At 44.5% G+C, this 14,332-nt stretch overlaps 1 protein-coding gene across 3 annotated transcripts in view; it reads left to right on the top strand.

The window, feature by feature from the left end:
• The window catches only part of RNF130 (ring finger protein 130), a 143,791-nt gene that overhangs the window by 83,677 nt on the left and 45,782 nt on the right, over nucleotides 1-14,332 (top strand). For all 3 annotated transcript variants that reach the window (XM_072731883.1, XM_072731884.1, XM_072731882.1), the window contains exons 4-7: nucleotides 1,533-1,604; nucleotides 3,511-3,593; nucleotides 10,724-10,820; nucleotides 12,930-13,134. In XM_072731883.1, coding sequence (XP_072587984.1) covers nucleotides 1,533-1,604; nucleotides 3,511-3,593; nucleotides 10,724-10,820; nucleotides 12,930-13,134 — 457 coding nt within the window. The remainder of the gene's footprint in view (nucleotides 1-1,532; nucleotides 1,605-3,510; nucleotides 3,594-10,723; nucleotides 10,821-12,929; nucleotides 13,135-14,332) is intronic.

Here is a 14,332-nt window from a genome sequence, read left to right as displayed (position 1 = left end):
GACATAGTGACGATTTTATGGGTGGGTGAAATGCTACCATGCTTGTGATATGCTTGAAATCCTGTAGCACAATAGAGAAGGGGACAGATGAAAATACAGGTAAAATACTGATCATTGAAGTTGGATGATGGATATATAGAAGTTCATCAACTTATTTTCTTTTATGTGTTTTTAAATTCCCCCTAAGCAGCCCGGGTGGCTCAGTGGTTTAAGCGCCACCTTCAGCCCAGAGCCTGATCCTGGAGGTCCAGGATCGAGTCCCACGTTGGGCTCCCTTCATTGAGCCTGCTTTTCCCTCTGCCTGTGTCTCTGTCTCTCTCTCTCTGTGTGTCTCTCATGAATAAATAAAATCTTTAAAAAATAATAAAAATAAATTCCCCCTAAAATTTTTATATTGTTATGATTTTTTTTAATCTTCAAGGTATAAAATCCAGGGTCTCCCCTTTTAGCCCCCACCATCACCCTTCAGCCTCACCTCTGCCTCTTACCACAATTCAAGATTTGCTTGTGTGTCAAGTGGCTGCCTGTCCATGTGCCTGTTTGCACCCACTGTCCCATGTAATTATTAATAGGGCCCTCTGTCTCTGAAAATGTTGTATTTGCACAATAACACATATGTTCATTCTAATGATACCGAATAATTTCCCTCATACTCCTGTGCTTCGTACCTCTTTATTAGAATATTCCTTTGTTCACATGTCCCCTCCTCCTGCCCGTTGCTTTTCCTTATTGAATTCCTTCCCACTGGTGTCCCAAAGCTCAGCTCAGCCATCGTTTCCTCAGCCTTCCCTAACAGCCCCACCCACCCACATTAGGCTGCCCCTTGGTGCTGCCACACACCTTTGTGGTCTGTTCCCCAATTCATTTGGCCTTTCAAGATTAGGGGGCACTGTCTTTTCACCTGTGGGTCCTTGGTATATATAGCAAGACTGGCAGTGTCTGCCAGAATCTTGGATAAATCCAGCTTTAGAAAGTCTATGACCTAACTCTTTTGGACAACCCAACCCTGGAAAGATAAATGCACCTTCCTAAGATCATGGAGCATTGTATTGGCAAAGACAGAAGGTGAGCTTGTGACTGCGTCTCTTTTGCCACACTTGGCACCATGATAAGCAGTTTTGGGGGCATTGGAGGTTCCTGTTACTAAGATAGAGCTTATACATCTCATCATCCTTGGAGTAGAATAGGAAAGCTGTTAGTACATTGGCAGTAGCTCAGACATGTACAAGAAGACTTCAGTAATGCTGTAGTATTTCAGAAGTTTATTAAATACAGGAATGCAGTAGTGGTTATGACACCTGAATTTTTCACTACACGCACTTTTTTATTATTCAACCAGAACAATTCAGAATGCTGAACCTATGGGAAAACTGCCAGGTTTTCTAATATTTTTAATTGCTTTTTTAGAATCCTTTTGTGATATGACATGAGAATGTTGTAGGATAACAGGGGCTTCATACATTTAATTATTTTAAAGTAAAGGACATCAGAGATTTTGCATTAATGTCTGTTTTTCTTTATAATTGTCATAGCGTCGTCTTGGAGATGCTGCCAAGAAAGCCATCAGCAAATTGACCACCAGAACAGTAAAAAAGGGTGATAAGGTATGGTAGTGAAATAACTTTAACCCTATAAAAATAATAAAGTAGTTTTGTTTTTTATTTGGTGGGAGAGAGCACCTAATCATTTGTGTCTCATTTGTTTGGTGACTCTTTCTCCAGGTATATTATCTAAATGCTTCATTTTAAACTAGCCTCCCTCTGAGCTCTTACCCTTAGCTCACCTCATTTGGAGGCCCTCCATACAGTGTCTGACTTTCCTGGACTCCCAGTGCCCCTGCCATTATTAGATGCACTGGTCTACTTACAGCTCCCCTAGCCGTGGTGTTCCACAGAGCTTTCTACCACTGCAGCCAAGGATGCCTTCGAGAAGAACCCTGATGGGTCGGTTGGTGCACTCGGAGGCCAGGAATGTACGTTCTCTCCCTGTGTTTCTTGAGAAACATGGCCACATCTCCTTCATGTTTTAATCTGTCACCAGCTCACCAGAGAGCTGGAGACCTGCATCTCGAGGGAGTGTCATTTGCAAGGTGCTTTCTGTATAGTGGGCCAGACAGTTTGAGGGCAGCGCCTCGTGTGTCACGGCTGGACCCTCGGCTTGGGGGGACCAAGTGAGAAACCCGGTGACCAGTGACCACACCAGAGCTCCCCAGTTGGGTCTCACGTTACTTGGAGCCCACTTCTGGTCCATGAGGACAAAGCAACTTGATGTGAGACCCAACATTCGACAGATTCAGTTATCTAGAAAAGTTACACTCTAAAGGTATAAAACCAAAACTGTTTTCTGCCCCACACCCAGTTCTAGCATTTTGACTAGCAGCTCTAAGAGGATAATTTCAGACAATCCTCCATCCTCCTTAGTTTCGCCACTTTCTTGGTCAAACCCATTTTTGTTCCCACACCTTGACACCATCACATCGGGGTTTTTTTGACACAGCTCTGGAAGGTGGAGACATTTTCAGCGAACTTCAGTGTATACTAAGGAAAGAAAAAAGTAAAAACATTTGCAGAAATAAAAGCAGCATCAAAACAGCTGCCCCTAAAAAAAAAAAAAAAAAAACAGCTGCCCCTTAACTCCAGAGGAGAGGTCACCACCCTCTTGGCCTGGCAGCCTTCAGCTACCACATTAATTGAAATTCCCCAGAGCTGGTGTAACCTGCCCGTCCTACTTTGTCCTTCAGGATAACACCAGACCATCTTTTCTTGATCATACCAACACCTCTTCCTAGTTTGTACCTACCAAGAGTTGTCCCGCTGAGTTTCAGTACAGTGGCCTTGACATAGCAAATAGTCACACCTTCCTGGCTTAGGTTCCTGGCAGTGCTCTATTTTATGACAACTCAGGGGCATCCCTTCCCAGCACAGACGAGGATGGAAGCCAGTTAGTCTAGATGACCAAATACCTGGCTGACTCTTCCTGACCCTTGACAAAGACCCACTATTGGGTTGGACCATGACTGTTCTCTACCCCAAACCTGTGACTAGGTCCCATCCTTGGGACTTGGTCTCTTGGGGGCTCACCATCTTTTCTGCCTATACTTAGATATTGTCAGACGACCACCCACACTATGGAGGGTGTACAGTGAAACCCACTAAACCAGAATAGTAATGATGCAGTGGTGGGAGGGAGATGAGGATGTCCGCAGTGATGGTGGATTTGAATCTTAGAAAAAAAAAAAGCATTCTGACTCCTCAGACATTTCACAAATAGACTTAGTTTGTTACAACATAGTTTAAAAACAAGATAGAAAAAAAAAAGCCAAGATAGAGTGGTTTTGATATCATGTGGATCAATACAGCTAAACACATTAGAACTGTTCATAACTTTTCACTTTATAGTCACTTGCTTACCGTAGTTGCCACAGGAAGGTTTTTAGCTGGATTAGCTCCTCCATTTATGTCTATCTTTAATTTTAAAATGTGACTCTTATGCCTGTGCTTTTCCTTGCAGGAAACAGACCCTGACTTTGATCATTGCGCTGTCTGCATTGAGAGCTATAAGCAGAATGATGTTGTCCGGATTCTCCCCTGCAAGTATGTCAGGTTTCTTTGTCTAAAACAGAATGACATCAGTATGGCATGTATGTCTCCCTTTCAGAGTGGGTATTCCACTTGCTTTCGAGAGCCACCTTACGCACAGCTCTCGTGGCAGGTAGAGGCCCAACAGCACATTACGTATAGTGGAAGTGGCAGCTGGCAGCGAGCCATGCTGCCTCAGCACAGACTGGTTGCAGAGCCTCCTCAGCTTGTAAGAAACACATGGAGAAAATCCTGTAGACACATTGTAACCTAAAACCACTAAGGTCAAGAATTTTCAATTCTGTGACTTACGGGTTTCCAAACGAGCCACTTGTTCCTCTCCCTGTTAAATCTGAGTGCATCATGAGGCCTTCTGGTGAAGGCTCAGTGGTGCTCACTTGTCACCAGGAACGGAAACTCCAGGAGTTGGGTTAATCCTTCTGAACCTGTATTATTCAGAGTGGCTGCTGGGTGCTGCGTGCCTGTTCTGGGCCAGGCCCTGTGCTCTGTATGCTTGACATTTAACAGTGCTTTCCTCCCCTGGTAGGTGCCGGGGTCACACAATCCAGAAATGGCAGAGTCAAAGTAAAGATCTGCCTTGAATGTTGGTGCTCCTTACATAGGACCATGAAGCTCCCTCCAGAAAGAAGGTGTATACCTGTATGTGGTGCTCGGAAAAGAGCACATGTTCTTTAGAAGCATGTTGATCAGGAAAATATGAAAGCGCCTACTGAGAAGCCTGAACTCAAAGACATTTCCTCCTCTTTCTCCCTCCCTTAAAACACATCCACACCACTCTGCCCATCTAATAACACAGAACATGTGAACAAACAAAATAATTGTCAGTAGTTGTCTCTATGAGGCTAATAGTGCTATTCTCAAAGTCATCTATTTTGAACCTAGAAAGATCTTTGAGGGTTTTTTTTAACCATAGAAATTAAGAATAATTCCAAATGCTGAAACAGAAAACAGTTTCTAGAAGTCAAGTCAATCTAGTTTACATATAAAGGAAAATCTACAAAACTGTAAGCCATCCTGTAGAAAATTGCTAATTACCAGATTTCCTTCAGCAGCAGTCATTTATGGTTTAAAACATGGAGCTATGGGGATCCCTGGGTGGCTCAGCAGTTTGGCACCTGCCTTTTGGCCCAGGGTGTGATCCTGGAGTCCCAGGATCGAGTCCCACATCGGGCTCCCTGCATAGAGCCTGCTTCTCTCTCAACCTGTGTCTCTGCCTCTGTGTGTGTGTGTGTGTGTGTGTGTGTGTGTGTGTGTCTCATGAACAAATAAATAAAATCTTTAAAAACAAAAAACAAAAAACAAAAAAATGGAGCTGAAGGAAATACACATCCAAATACAAACCAGGAAGATCAGGTACATTATAGAGCGTTATCAAAAAAAAAAAAAAAAAAAAAAAAGCGTTATCAACTCTTAACTGCTATCTAAACATATTGTCACCTGTACAGATTTCCTCTGACCCTAGAATCACCAGGCATAATAAGCCAAGTCTTCCCAAATTCTGTCTTCCTATTTCAGGCCAGGGTCCCCCCTCCAGAGGGACCATCTGGACTTGAGAACAAAGGACTCTGAAGCCATTTGTGGTTATTACTGACATGAGAGTGTCTTCCTCAGGGGAGCTTCAGCCAAAAATAGATTACTCTGGAAGCTTGTTCCCCATCCTCCCCACCCCCTGGGCACTGGCTTTTACAGAGTTTGATTCTTAGTTCTCTTTTTTCTTAACTTACTCTAGTGTTTTCCAAACCTGACAGTGTGTCAGAATTAGTGGGGATCGTTAGAAACACATCCCCGAGCCCCCGGGCATGTGGCTTTTAATAGTCACCTAAGCAACACTGACACAGCCTGCCCCCTCCATCAGAGTCCTAACCTTTCTTTTGGCTGCACCTGCCAACTAAGAACTGGTTCTCACCTTTTGTACTTGTGGTCTGCTTCTGAGTATTAGAACTTGGGCAAACTTAATGGCAGGTCTCTGTGTCGGCAGTTAGGGTGCTACACCCTCAGTGGGTTGTGTTGCATTACTGGGTCCTTGTCTGACTTAACATGCCATGCCTGTATATCAGAGTTCCCCTTTTGCTTTGGAGCAGGGTGGTATCTGTTAGATGTACTCCTTCAGCCTTAAGTTGTAGCTTTCTCTGAGGTGTATCACACAACCTGCTCAGCAAAACCAGTCACTTCACTGAAACGGTACCAATGGCACTTGGCTATAGTAAAAATTAGTGCGTTGGGCAATATTTTTATGGGACCAGGATCGACAACTTGTCAATAATACCAAGGTTTCTGAGCCTTGGTATTATTGACATTTGGGGACCAGATCATTCTTTGTTGGGGCCAGAGGAGGGGGGAGGCTGTCCTGTGCATTGCAGGATAGTTAGCATTATCCCTGAGTCCACCCACTAAATACAAGTATGCAGCTGAGAACCACTGACCTAGAGGACAGCTTCGCACTTCAGATCTTCCACACGCCTCTGGTTTCCATGGCACTCCTATAGAGTCTTTTCTGATTAATTCTGGCCTCGTACTGCTGCCTATTTTGTTCCCTCTGCCTGGGACACCCTGCCCTTCCTCTTTCGTCTGCAGGTCTTTGGAACCAAGGAGACTGTGACTCCGTTCCCTCTCCCTCTCTTTTTTTTTTTTTTTTTTTTAAAGATTTATTTAGTAATGAAAGACAGAGAGAGAGAGAGAGAGAGAGAGAGAGAGAGAGAGAGAGGCACAGGCAGAGAGAGAAGCAGGCTCCATGCAGGGAGCCTGACGTGGGACTCAATCCCAGGTCTCCAGGATCACGCCCTGGGCCGAAAGCAGCGCTAAACCGCTGAGCCACCAGGGCTGCCCTCCCTCAAGCTCTCGCTGCCAGGTACTGCTGGGGCCTCCTGCCTCCCATAGGCCTCCAGGCAGCCCCTAAGCTGGGCCTAGAGTGCTGCTCACAGCCCTTCTCTTTCACTGGTTGCCTCTCCTTGTTCATTCTCCCTTAAACACCTCAGCTCATCTGCTTGCTCCTTGCTCTAGCTGGACAGCTTCCCCATCAGCTTCATGGAGAACCTTTTCAACCCTGAAATTCCCTTTACTACCTGACCACAATATTTCAGGTGTGCCTGCATCCCCACCCAGCCTTGCAGCCTCCCCTCCATCTGTTCCTCCCACCTCAGCCTCTACATGCCAACTCCTCCCCTCCTCCCAGACCTCCCTCTGTTAGCAATGTGCCCCTACCAGTTTGTGTTGTTTCTGCAGCTCTGATGCTGCATCACATTCAAGCACCTTCTGTGGCAGCTTCATAAGCCCTCTCTGACTACCACCCTCGGCTCCTCCCTACACAGCCAGACTTTGGGAAGGAGCTATGCTCACCATCCTTCTTTCTCTGAGGAAGGGACCAAGGAAAGCCCCAGTGCCTTTGTTTCTGTCTGTCCTTAATTTTAACAAGCCTATCTGGAGACTGAACTAAGACTTTTTATCTGTAGACAGCAGAGCTCTCCTGGATTGCTGGCTTTTTGTTGCATGACCTTTACTTTGCCTCTTCTGTCACATTAATTTACTTTGGACAGATGGCACTTGGCATTGCTCTGGGGCCTCCTACATGTGTCATTTGATTACAGCTGATCATCCTTGGATGTCAGCCAGTGCATCTTAGAAACTATCACCTTATTTAGACCTCTTATTTAAAGGTCAGCCACAAAATTTTTTAGTAGTTAAGAATACTTTTCAGAAGTAGAGTGCTACTGCTCAGATAAACTATGTCCAGGATGCCATCTGGGGAGCCCAGGAGGGCTCCATCCTCCGGCTGCTGCCGGGCTGGCCAGGGAAAGACTTCTGTCTCTGACCTTTAAGGATCCTAGGTCCTTGTATTTCCGCCAGGTTCTTGCACAACACCAAGAGGCTTCAGGGCTGTGAAAACCACTCACCTTCAGTGTGGCCCCCTCACCCCACCCCGGCCATTGCTCTGCTCTATTTTGTGACTGGTGCAAGGTACACCTGTTAGTCAGGAGTCACTGGTGCTGGGTATGCTGGCGCTAGAGGCCCACACAATATGTTCTGACCATTTATTGGGTTATCCTGTGAAACATTAACGTTACTTCACCTGATGTGGGTTTAATAGTACCTTTCATTTGCACACTGTGCTTTTCTAAGTATTCTGCAACAGCTCATCACTCACTGCCTCAGACAGACTCACAAGGGAGTTTGCACCTTCGCCGCTGCTCTGCCTGGCAGCTTGTGGGTGACACAGCCAGGAGGCAGGCTCAGACTCCACAACTGCAGGAGTGTGCCTGGGGGGAAGGAGATGGGTGAGGAGGACAAGAAGGAGCACAGGGTAGTTACCCACCAAGATCCCAGCAGCAACCCCAGGGAGGCTGGGGGTCTGCATCAGAGGGCCCGTAGGTGAACAGGAAAGCTGCCGGGCTATTTTCAGATGAGAGGGGCGTGCATGGGAGCTAGGTTGACAACCTCCCACCTTCCCTCAGGCGAGGTGCAAGAACCAGGCTGTTGGGGAATCTGTCAAAGGGAGAGGCAGGTGGCCAACTGGGGTGGGGTCAACAGTAGGAGAGCCGGGGGTGGACACATATTCAAAAGGAAAAGTTGGCTTTTTAAAGAAAGAAGTTTGTTTTCCTTTTTTTTTTTTTTTTTTTTTTCAGATTTTGGGTTGGCCAGGGAAAGGGGCCATTCTCAGTTTGTCCCTGGAGACTTGGCCAGTCCTTGTTGTCCATTACAGTACCCCAAGAGGGATGGAGGGACACTGTCTTTTATTTCAACAAACCTATAAGGAAACAGTTTAAAAGCTCAACATAGGAAAAATCCATTTATAACTAAAGGAACAGATGAGCAGAGAACATTCAACTCACATAGCTTTAAAAATTAAATATAAGATTATACCATTTTCTTCTTTCTGAACAACCAGTAATCAAAAAGAAAGGCAGTAGACTAAAAAAAGTAGACTAAGGAAAACAGAAAGCAAAAACACAAGTGGAGGGAGTGGGGAGAGCAAACCACTGTTTGCCCCAGGCCACTGCTGCTTGTAGAAACCAGGGTTTCCACAAACAGCTGGCTAATGGCAGCAGCTCCATCAGAGGTCACACAGCCTCACCTCTCCTGTCACCTGCCAACTGCACAAAGTCCATCATCTGCCCCACATAAAACTGGCCTCAAGCACCTCTCCCAACCACTCACCCCCACCGAACACTAACCAAACCCTCAGAGATCTACAGGCCAGAGATTAGGCAGGTGTAAGGGGGAGGATCCTGTCAGTTAGTTGACCTAAAGGGGTCTGTGTCTCCAGAAAGATTAGAAGCCTTCTTCTAATCTTTGACAGACTATAGTGAACACTGGCACAGCTGACAGCTGCTTGGGTGTAAACCCTGGCTCTGAAAACACCCGCCCATTGGAGCCCTGCATATAGGGAGCCCTTCATCCCCCTGTTGGAGCAGTCATATAAGGATACAAGTGACAAGCAGACATGACAGGGCCTTGTGTATACTAAATTTTGGTCTTGTTGCCTATGGTTTGGTGACTCCTTTGCTCCTTAAGTAACCTGCAGGTTTAAATATTTTAAATAAAAGCCTTCTGGGATGAGGAGGTTCCAGTTCATTGCACTGATAAACTCAGTCTTCAAGATTCTTATTCTTATCCATATAAATGAGTACAAGGTCACCAAGTGGCAGTAGGTGGGTGCATAGGCATTGTTAAAGTTGAAGCTCTAAGTAAGCATGAATGTTTCTTCCAGATCCCAGTTGGAGCAGTGAGTTTAGACTCTTAATTTCTTTTTTTGACTCTTACTTTTTTTGATCAAACCTGCATTTTTAACCAGCTAAAGTTAACCATTTAACTAAGCCACATGTAAATTATAAATTAACAAAGTTTTAAGGGCATACCATGTTTCAATTTTTTATCTTTCTTAAAATTTTTTTTTCTTAAAATTTATTTTATCCTAAGACTCCCAAGTTTAGTTCCTCCAAAGGTTCCCAGAATGTATGTTCTCTTTCCCTGTGTGGCCAGGACTCTGGGCTTCCATGTGGCTTCATTTTAGCTTCTAAATGCTGCCTTGAGGAGTACTTAAACTTGAGAAATTATTTCCACATGGAGAGCTCTCCATGACTGACTTCTTTTCCATTACAAGGATGTGACTTTCCGCTCTCCTGAATTAAAAAAAAAAAAAAAATCACCCATCCTTTTCTCTCCTTTTAATGTTTCCACTGAAAAATGTTGGCTCAGTGTTGCCTGATTCTTAGGCACAGCTCATCTCTAAAAATACTCCCAACCACCCTGTAACTTTCACAAACATGTAACATAGATTGCTTAGAAGTTGTTTTATTTTATTTTATTTTATTTTATTTTATTTTTAAGATTTTATTTTATTTGGGATCCGTGGGTGGCGCAGCGGTTTGGCACCTGCCTTTGGCCCAGGGCACGATCCTGGAGACCCCGGATCAAATCCCATGTCGGGCTCCCAGTGCATGGAGCCTGCTTCTCCATCTGCCTGTGTCTCTGCCTCTCTCTCTCTCTGTGGCTATCATAAATAATAAATTAAAAAAATTTTTTAAAAAGATTTTATTTTATTTATTCTTAGAGACAGAGAGAGAGAGAGAGAGGCAGAGACACAGGAAGAGGGAGAAGCAGGCACCACACAGAGAGCCTGACATGGGACTCGATCCCGGGTCTCCAGGATCACGCCCTGGGCTGCAGGCGGCACTAAACCCCTGCGCCACTGGGGCTGCCCTAGAAGTTGTTTTAAATAATGTTTTAAATAACGTTTAAACCAAGTTCCACTAAACCAATTAGTACTTTTGTGGAAAACTCTACCCTTCATATCTTTTGAATTTCCCTTCTTTTACTCTAGCTATTGTAGAAAGGATAACTGACTGTTAAAGTATAGTTTGTTTCATTCCTAATCAATATCGTAAGTTTCTTCAGATGCTAGAATAAAAAAACCTGCTAAATAGTGTTACAGCCAAATATCTGTTCTCATCATACAGATTGGGGGCAGATTTTCTGCCAGCTATATTTTAATGCATCCCTAGTATTTGTCTCTTAGGACTTGCCAGTATGTCCAAAAGCCACTAAAAGACACTAAAACTTCCATTTCTTTGGGTTTAATAGTTACTCAGTATATAATCTGTGATACGACTCTCCGTTTTTTTTTATAGGCATGTTTTCCACAAGTCCTGCGTGGATCCCTGGCTTAGTGAACATTGTACCTGTCCAATGTGCAAACTTAATATTTTGAAGGCCCTGGGAATTGTGGTATGTTTCCTGTTTTGTCACTACTTTTGTGTGGTATTGTCTCCGCGTGTAAGCTAACATCACGTGAGCGGGTGGTTAAGCCTCCTTGCCGCACAGCCTTGTGAGTCCAGTGTCCCTTCTAGAGTCCTTAAAGGTCAGCCCATTTTGGGGAACTCCCAGAAGAGAAGATAGAGAACTGAACTAGTCCATTTGGAAGCGTGCTTCTATCAGGTGGTGAAAATGTGAAGAATGGCAGTGGAAAGAGGGGTGGGGGTTTTCTTCCATTCTGGTTTTGTTGTTTTTGTTGTGTTTTGTTTAAGACTAGAATTAGAATATAGACTTTTGACTTTGATCCAATAGTAGATTTTTTTCTTTCTGTATTTAGCATCATATAAAACCATGTCCTCACTTTTGTTCCTTCCTCTTGAATCTGGCTTTGCTCCCCAGGGCGTTTGTCAGGTACAAGCAGCAAAGGTGGGCAGTGCCAGCCCAGGGTGAACCTCTGCCAGCCTGGCAGCCTTTGGTCAGGTGCCACTCAGAGGACTTCATTCAGCTATGGCCAGGCAGCTCTGCCCTGACTAACTAACCCAGGACCTGGGAGACTTCTTACAGTTCTTCCTTACCAGAAGTGTATATCCAAAATTAACGCTTCTTAGAGGAAAGTCAGGTCTCAGAAAAGAGTGGGTGAATGATTTCTTTATGGAACTGAAAGTTTAGTTTGATCCAACAGATGAATTGCTCATTTTAGCTTTGCAACCCAAAGCACATCCAGGTAGTCCTATTTGAAATATGCTTAGCAGTCCAGTTAGGCAGGATTGTTCCTCCTGTCTCCAGAGATCATGTCATTGACATAGTTTAACACAGGGTTACTCTACTTCAGCACCACTGACACTGTAGATCAGATCATTCCACCGGGGCAGGGGGTGGGGTGCACATCCTGTACACTGGAAAGTGTCTCACACATCCCTGGCTGCTCCTAAATGCCAGTAGCAGGACACAACAGTCACACAATCAGAATGCCTCCAGACATTGCTGTGTCTCCCTTGGGGAACCATCACCCCTGCTTGAAGAGCTTAACGTAGAGCATCTGCTGTAATATCTGGCATATCACAGATGCTTCGGGAAGTATTAACTTAGCCTTTTTTGTTGCCTCCAATCTTGGTGGTTGTTTGGTTTGGGGTTTTTTTGAGTCCTATTCTCTGAAGTACTGACACTTCTGCCTTTTGTTTTTAATAAACATCCTTCTAAAATCTATTACAAGCTGCTGTGGTTTTAACTATAAAAACTGTAATAAACCTCTTCTGACTGGGTATCATTATAAGCATTTTCACTTGGACCATGGGGCAATCTAGAACACTTCTGCACAGGAAGCCATTGTTCTGGGTCTGGCTGGCTGTGACTTCTCCATCCTTGAGCTTCTCTCAGCCATCCCAGCTCTGCTTCCAACCTGCTGTCTGCTAAAAGAACTGAAGGTTGCCAGGGAAACCAAATATCCATCTTGTTACCTCAGAACACTTTCATACCCGTTTATTTTTTTAGTTGGTAGATATTGGCCCCAGGGCAGCTCTATACCTCTCCTTCTGGGTTAGATGCTTTGATTTTGAAACAGATGGTATACTCACAGTTCAAAGGTCTTTTCAATGTTGATCCACTCTTGGTCGTGTGCTATCCTCGTGTCAAAAGGTAAAAACTGACTGCCAGATAAATGGGGCATTACAGCGAAGTTAATAGGATAAAAGCAGTATTTTATGTTATCTGCTCTCCCTCAACATTAATGGAAGAGCCAGTGTAATTACATTTTCCTGTTGGTCAGCTTTAGAATAATGACAATGAATCCCTTTGCCCGTGAGCCATGTCCTCCAAAGGTGGTTGTTTCTTCATGAAGATGAATGATCCAGTTTTCTCATCAACTCTGCAGTGGATTTGGGGGTTTTTGTATCATTTTTGGGGAAGAGATCATCTCGTAAAGAAAAACTCTTGGGTGAAAAAGGGTAAATGGGGAAAGAAATGAGAGGAAATCACATGGAAAAAAATTTGAGATCTTTTCAACAGCGTGTCAGACGTTTAGAATTTTATTTTTAAAAATTTTGTTATTCTTATAAGTACTCTTAATCTGGAAATATTTTGCAGCCAAATTTGCCATGTACTGATAACGTAGCATTTGACATGGAAAGGCTCACCAGAACCCAAGCAGTTAACCGAAGATCAGCCCTAGGTGACCTCGCCAGTGAAAACTCCCTTGGCCTTGAGCCACTTCGAACTTCGGGAATCTCGCCTCTTGCGCAGGATGGGGAGCTCACTCCCAGAACGGGAGAGATCAACATTGCAGTAACAAGTAAGTGGGACCCTGTACCCAGGCGCAGAGCAGATTTGCTGCTGCTGCTTGGTGTGTGTTGACTGCTCCAGAGGACAGTTGAGGCAGTCACCCAGGCCAGGGAGATAGTAGTCTGTAAGGGACAAGGTGACAGGTAGTTTTGTTAAAACAGGTATTTGGGAAGACAGAACTGTCCTTACAATAAGGAGCTTGTGTATTTGTGTATAATAAATAGGAATAGCTGCCATCTGACAAGTAGTTGTTCAGAGATTTGTCTTAGGAGCTGTTTATAAACCTGTTTTGATGACTGCCTTGCAGACGGACATTTTAAGAGTCACGTTGGGATGTGACACAGGGCATCATGTGTTGTGTAACCAGCCATGAGCACTGGGCTGCAGGCCACTTAGTGAAAAACCAGGGCAGAATTTGAACAAATGAACAAACAACTCTAGGGGGGAGTTGAGATGGCCTGTTGCTGCTTATTTCATTTTACACTTTTTATGAAGTCTGGTGTCTTGGTATCACTGTGCACAGGGTGGACCAAGAGCCATTGGGTGATGTGCCTTTAAAAACGCTCTCACTAGTTTTGAATATCTTGATTGGTGAAGTGTTGACACGAAGAAAAGTGGTGCTCCGATTATATCGAGTGTGTGTGTGTCAATGGGCAGGCCGAAGTACAGTATGCGTGGGCTGGCAGGAGTGTGTGTGTGTAGGCCCTGTGGGCATTCACCCTGCAACAAGCCAGCTGTCTCCTTCAGCTCCATCCCCTACACGGTCTTTCCATCTAACAGCCTCTCTTCATCCTCCCTGTCACCACTGTGGTGCTTCCTTCCCCAGTGTGTGCTGTCGCTTGCCTGTAGCTTCGAGCCCTAAACCCGATGGACCTCCGCCTCACCCTATGAGTCAGTGGCACGGATAAAGCCATCACAGGAGTTTTCCTCCACATAGTAAGGCTCGTGTGGTCTGTTCAACTGAAGTGTACATGTTTTTCACTGACCAAAAATCAGTAGTAATAAACAGTTCCCCAGGTTTTGTTCTATCATTTGTCTAAACTCAAGGAGACTTCATTCATTCATAAAAGCAGGAAAAGTATTCTTCCATGCAGTTTGACTCATTTCCTTTCATATCCTGGCGATTTAACAGCTTTTCATGGTTTCAGGTTTTAGAGTGGAGATTTTTTAAAACTGACCTAGTAACAATAAAGGAAACAAAGGTTATT

The sequence above is a fragment of the Vulpes vulpes genome, chromosome 12, assembly GCF_048418805.1.
Source record: "Vulpes vulpes isolate BD-2025 chromosome 12, VulVul3, whole genome shotgun sequence".
NCBI lineage: Eukaryota > Metazoa > Chordata > Mammalia > Carnivora > Canidae > Vulpes > Vulpes vulpes.
This window is presented reverse-complemented; position numbering and strand designations above follow the sequence as displayed.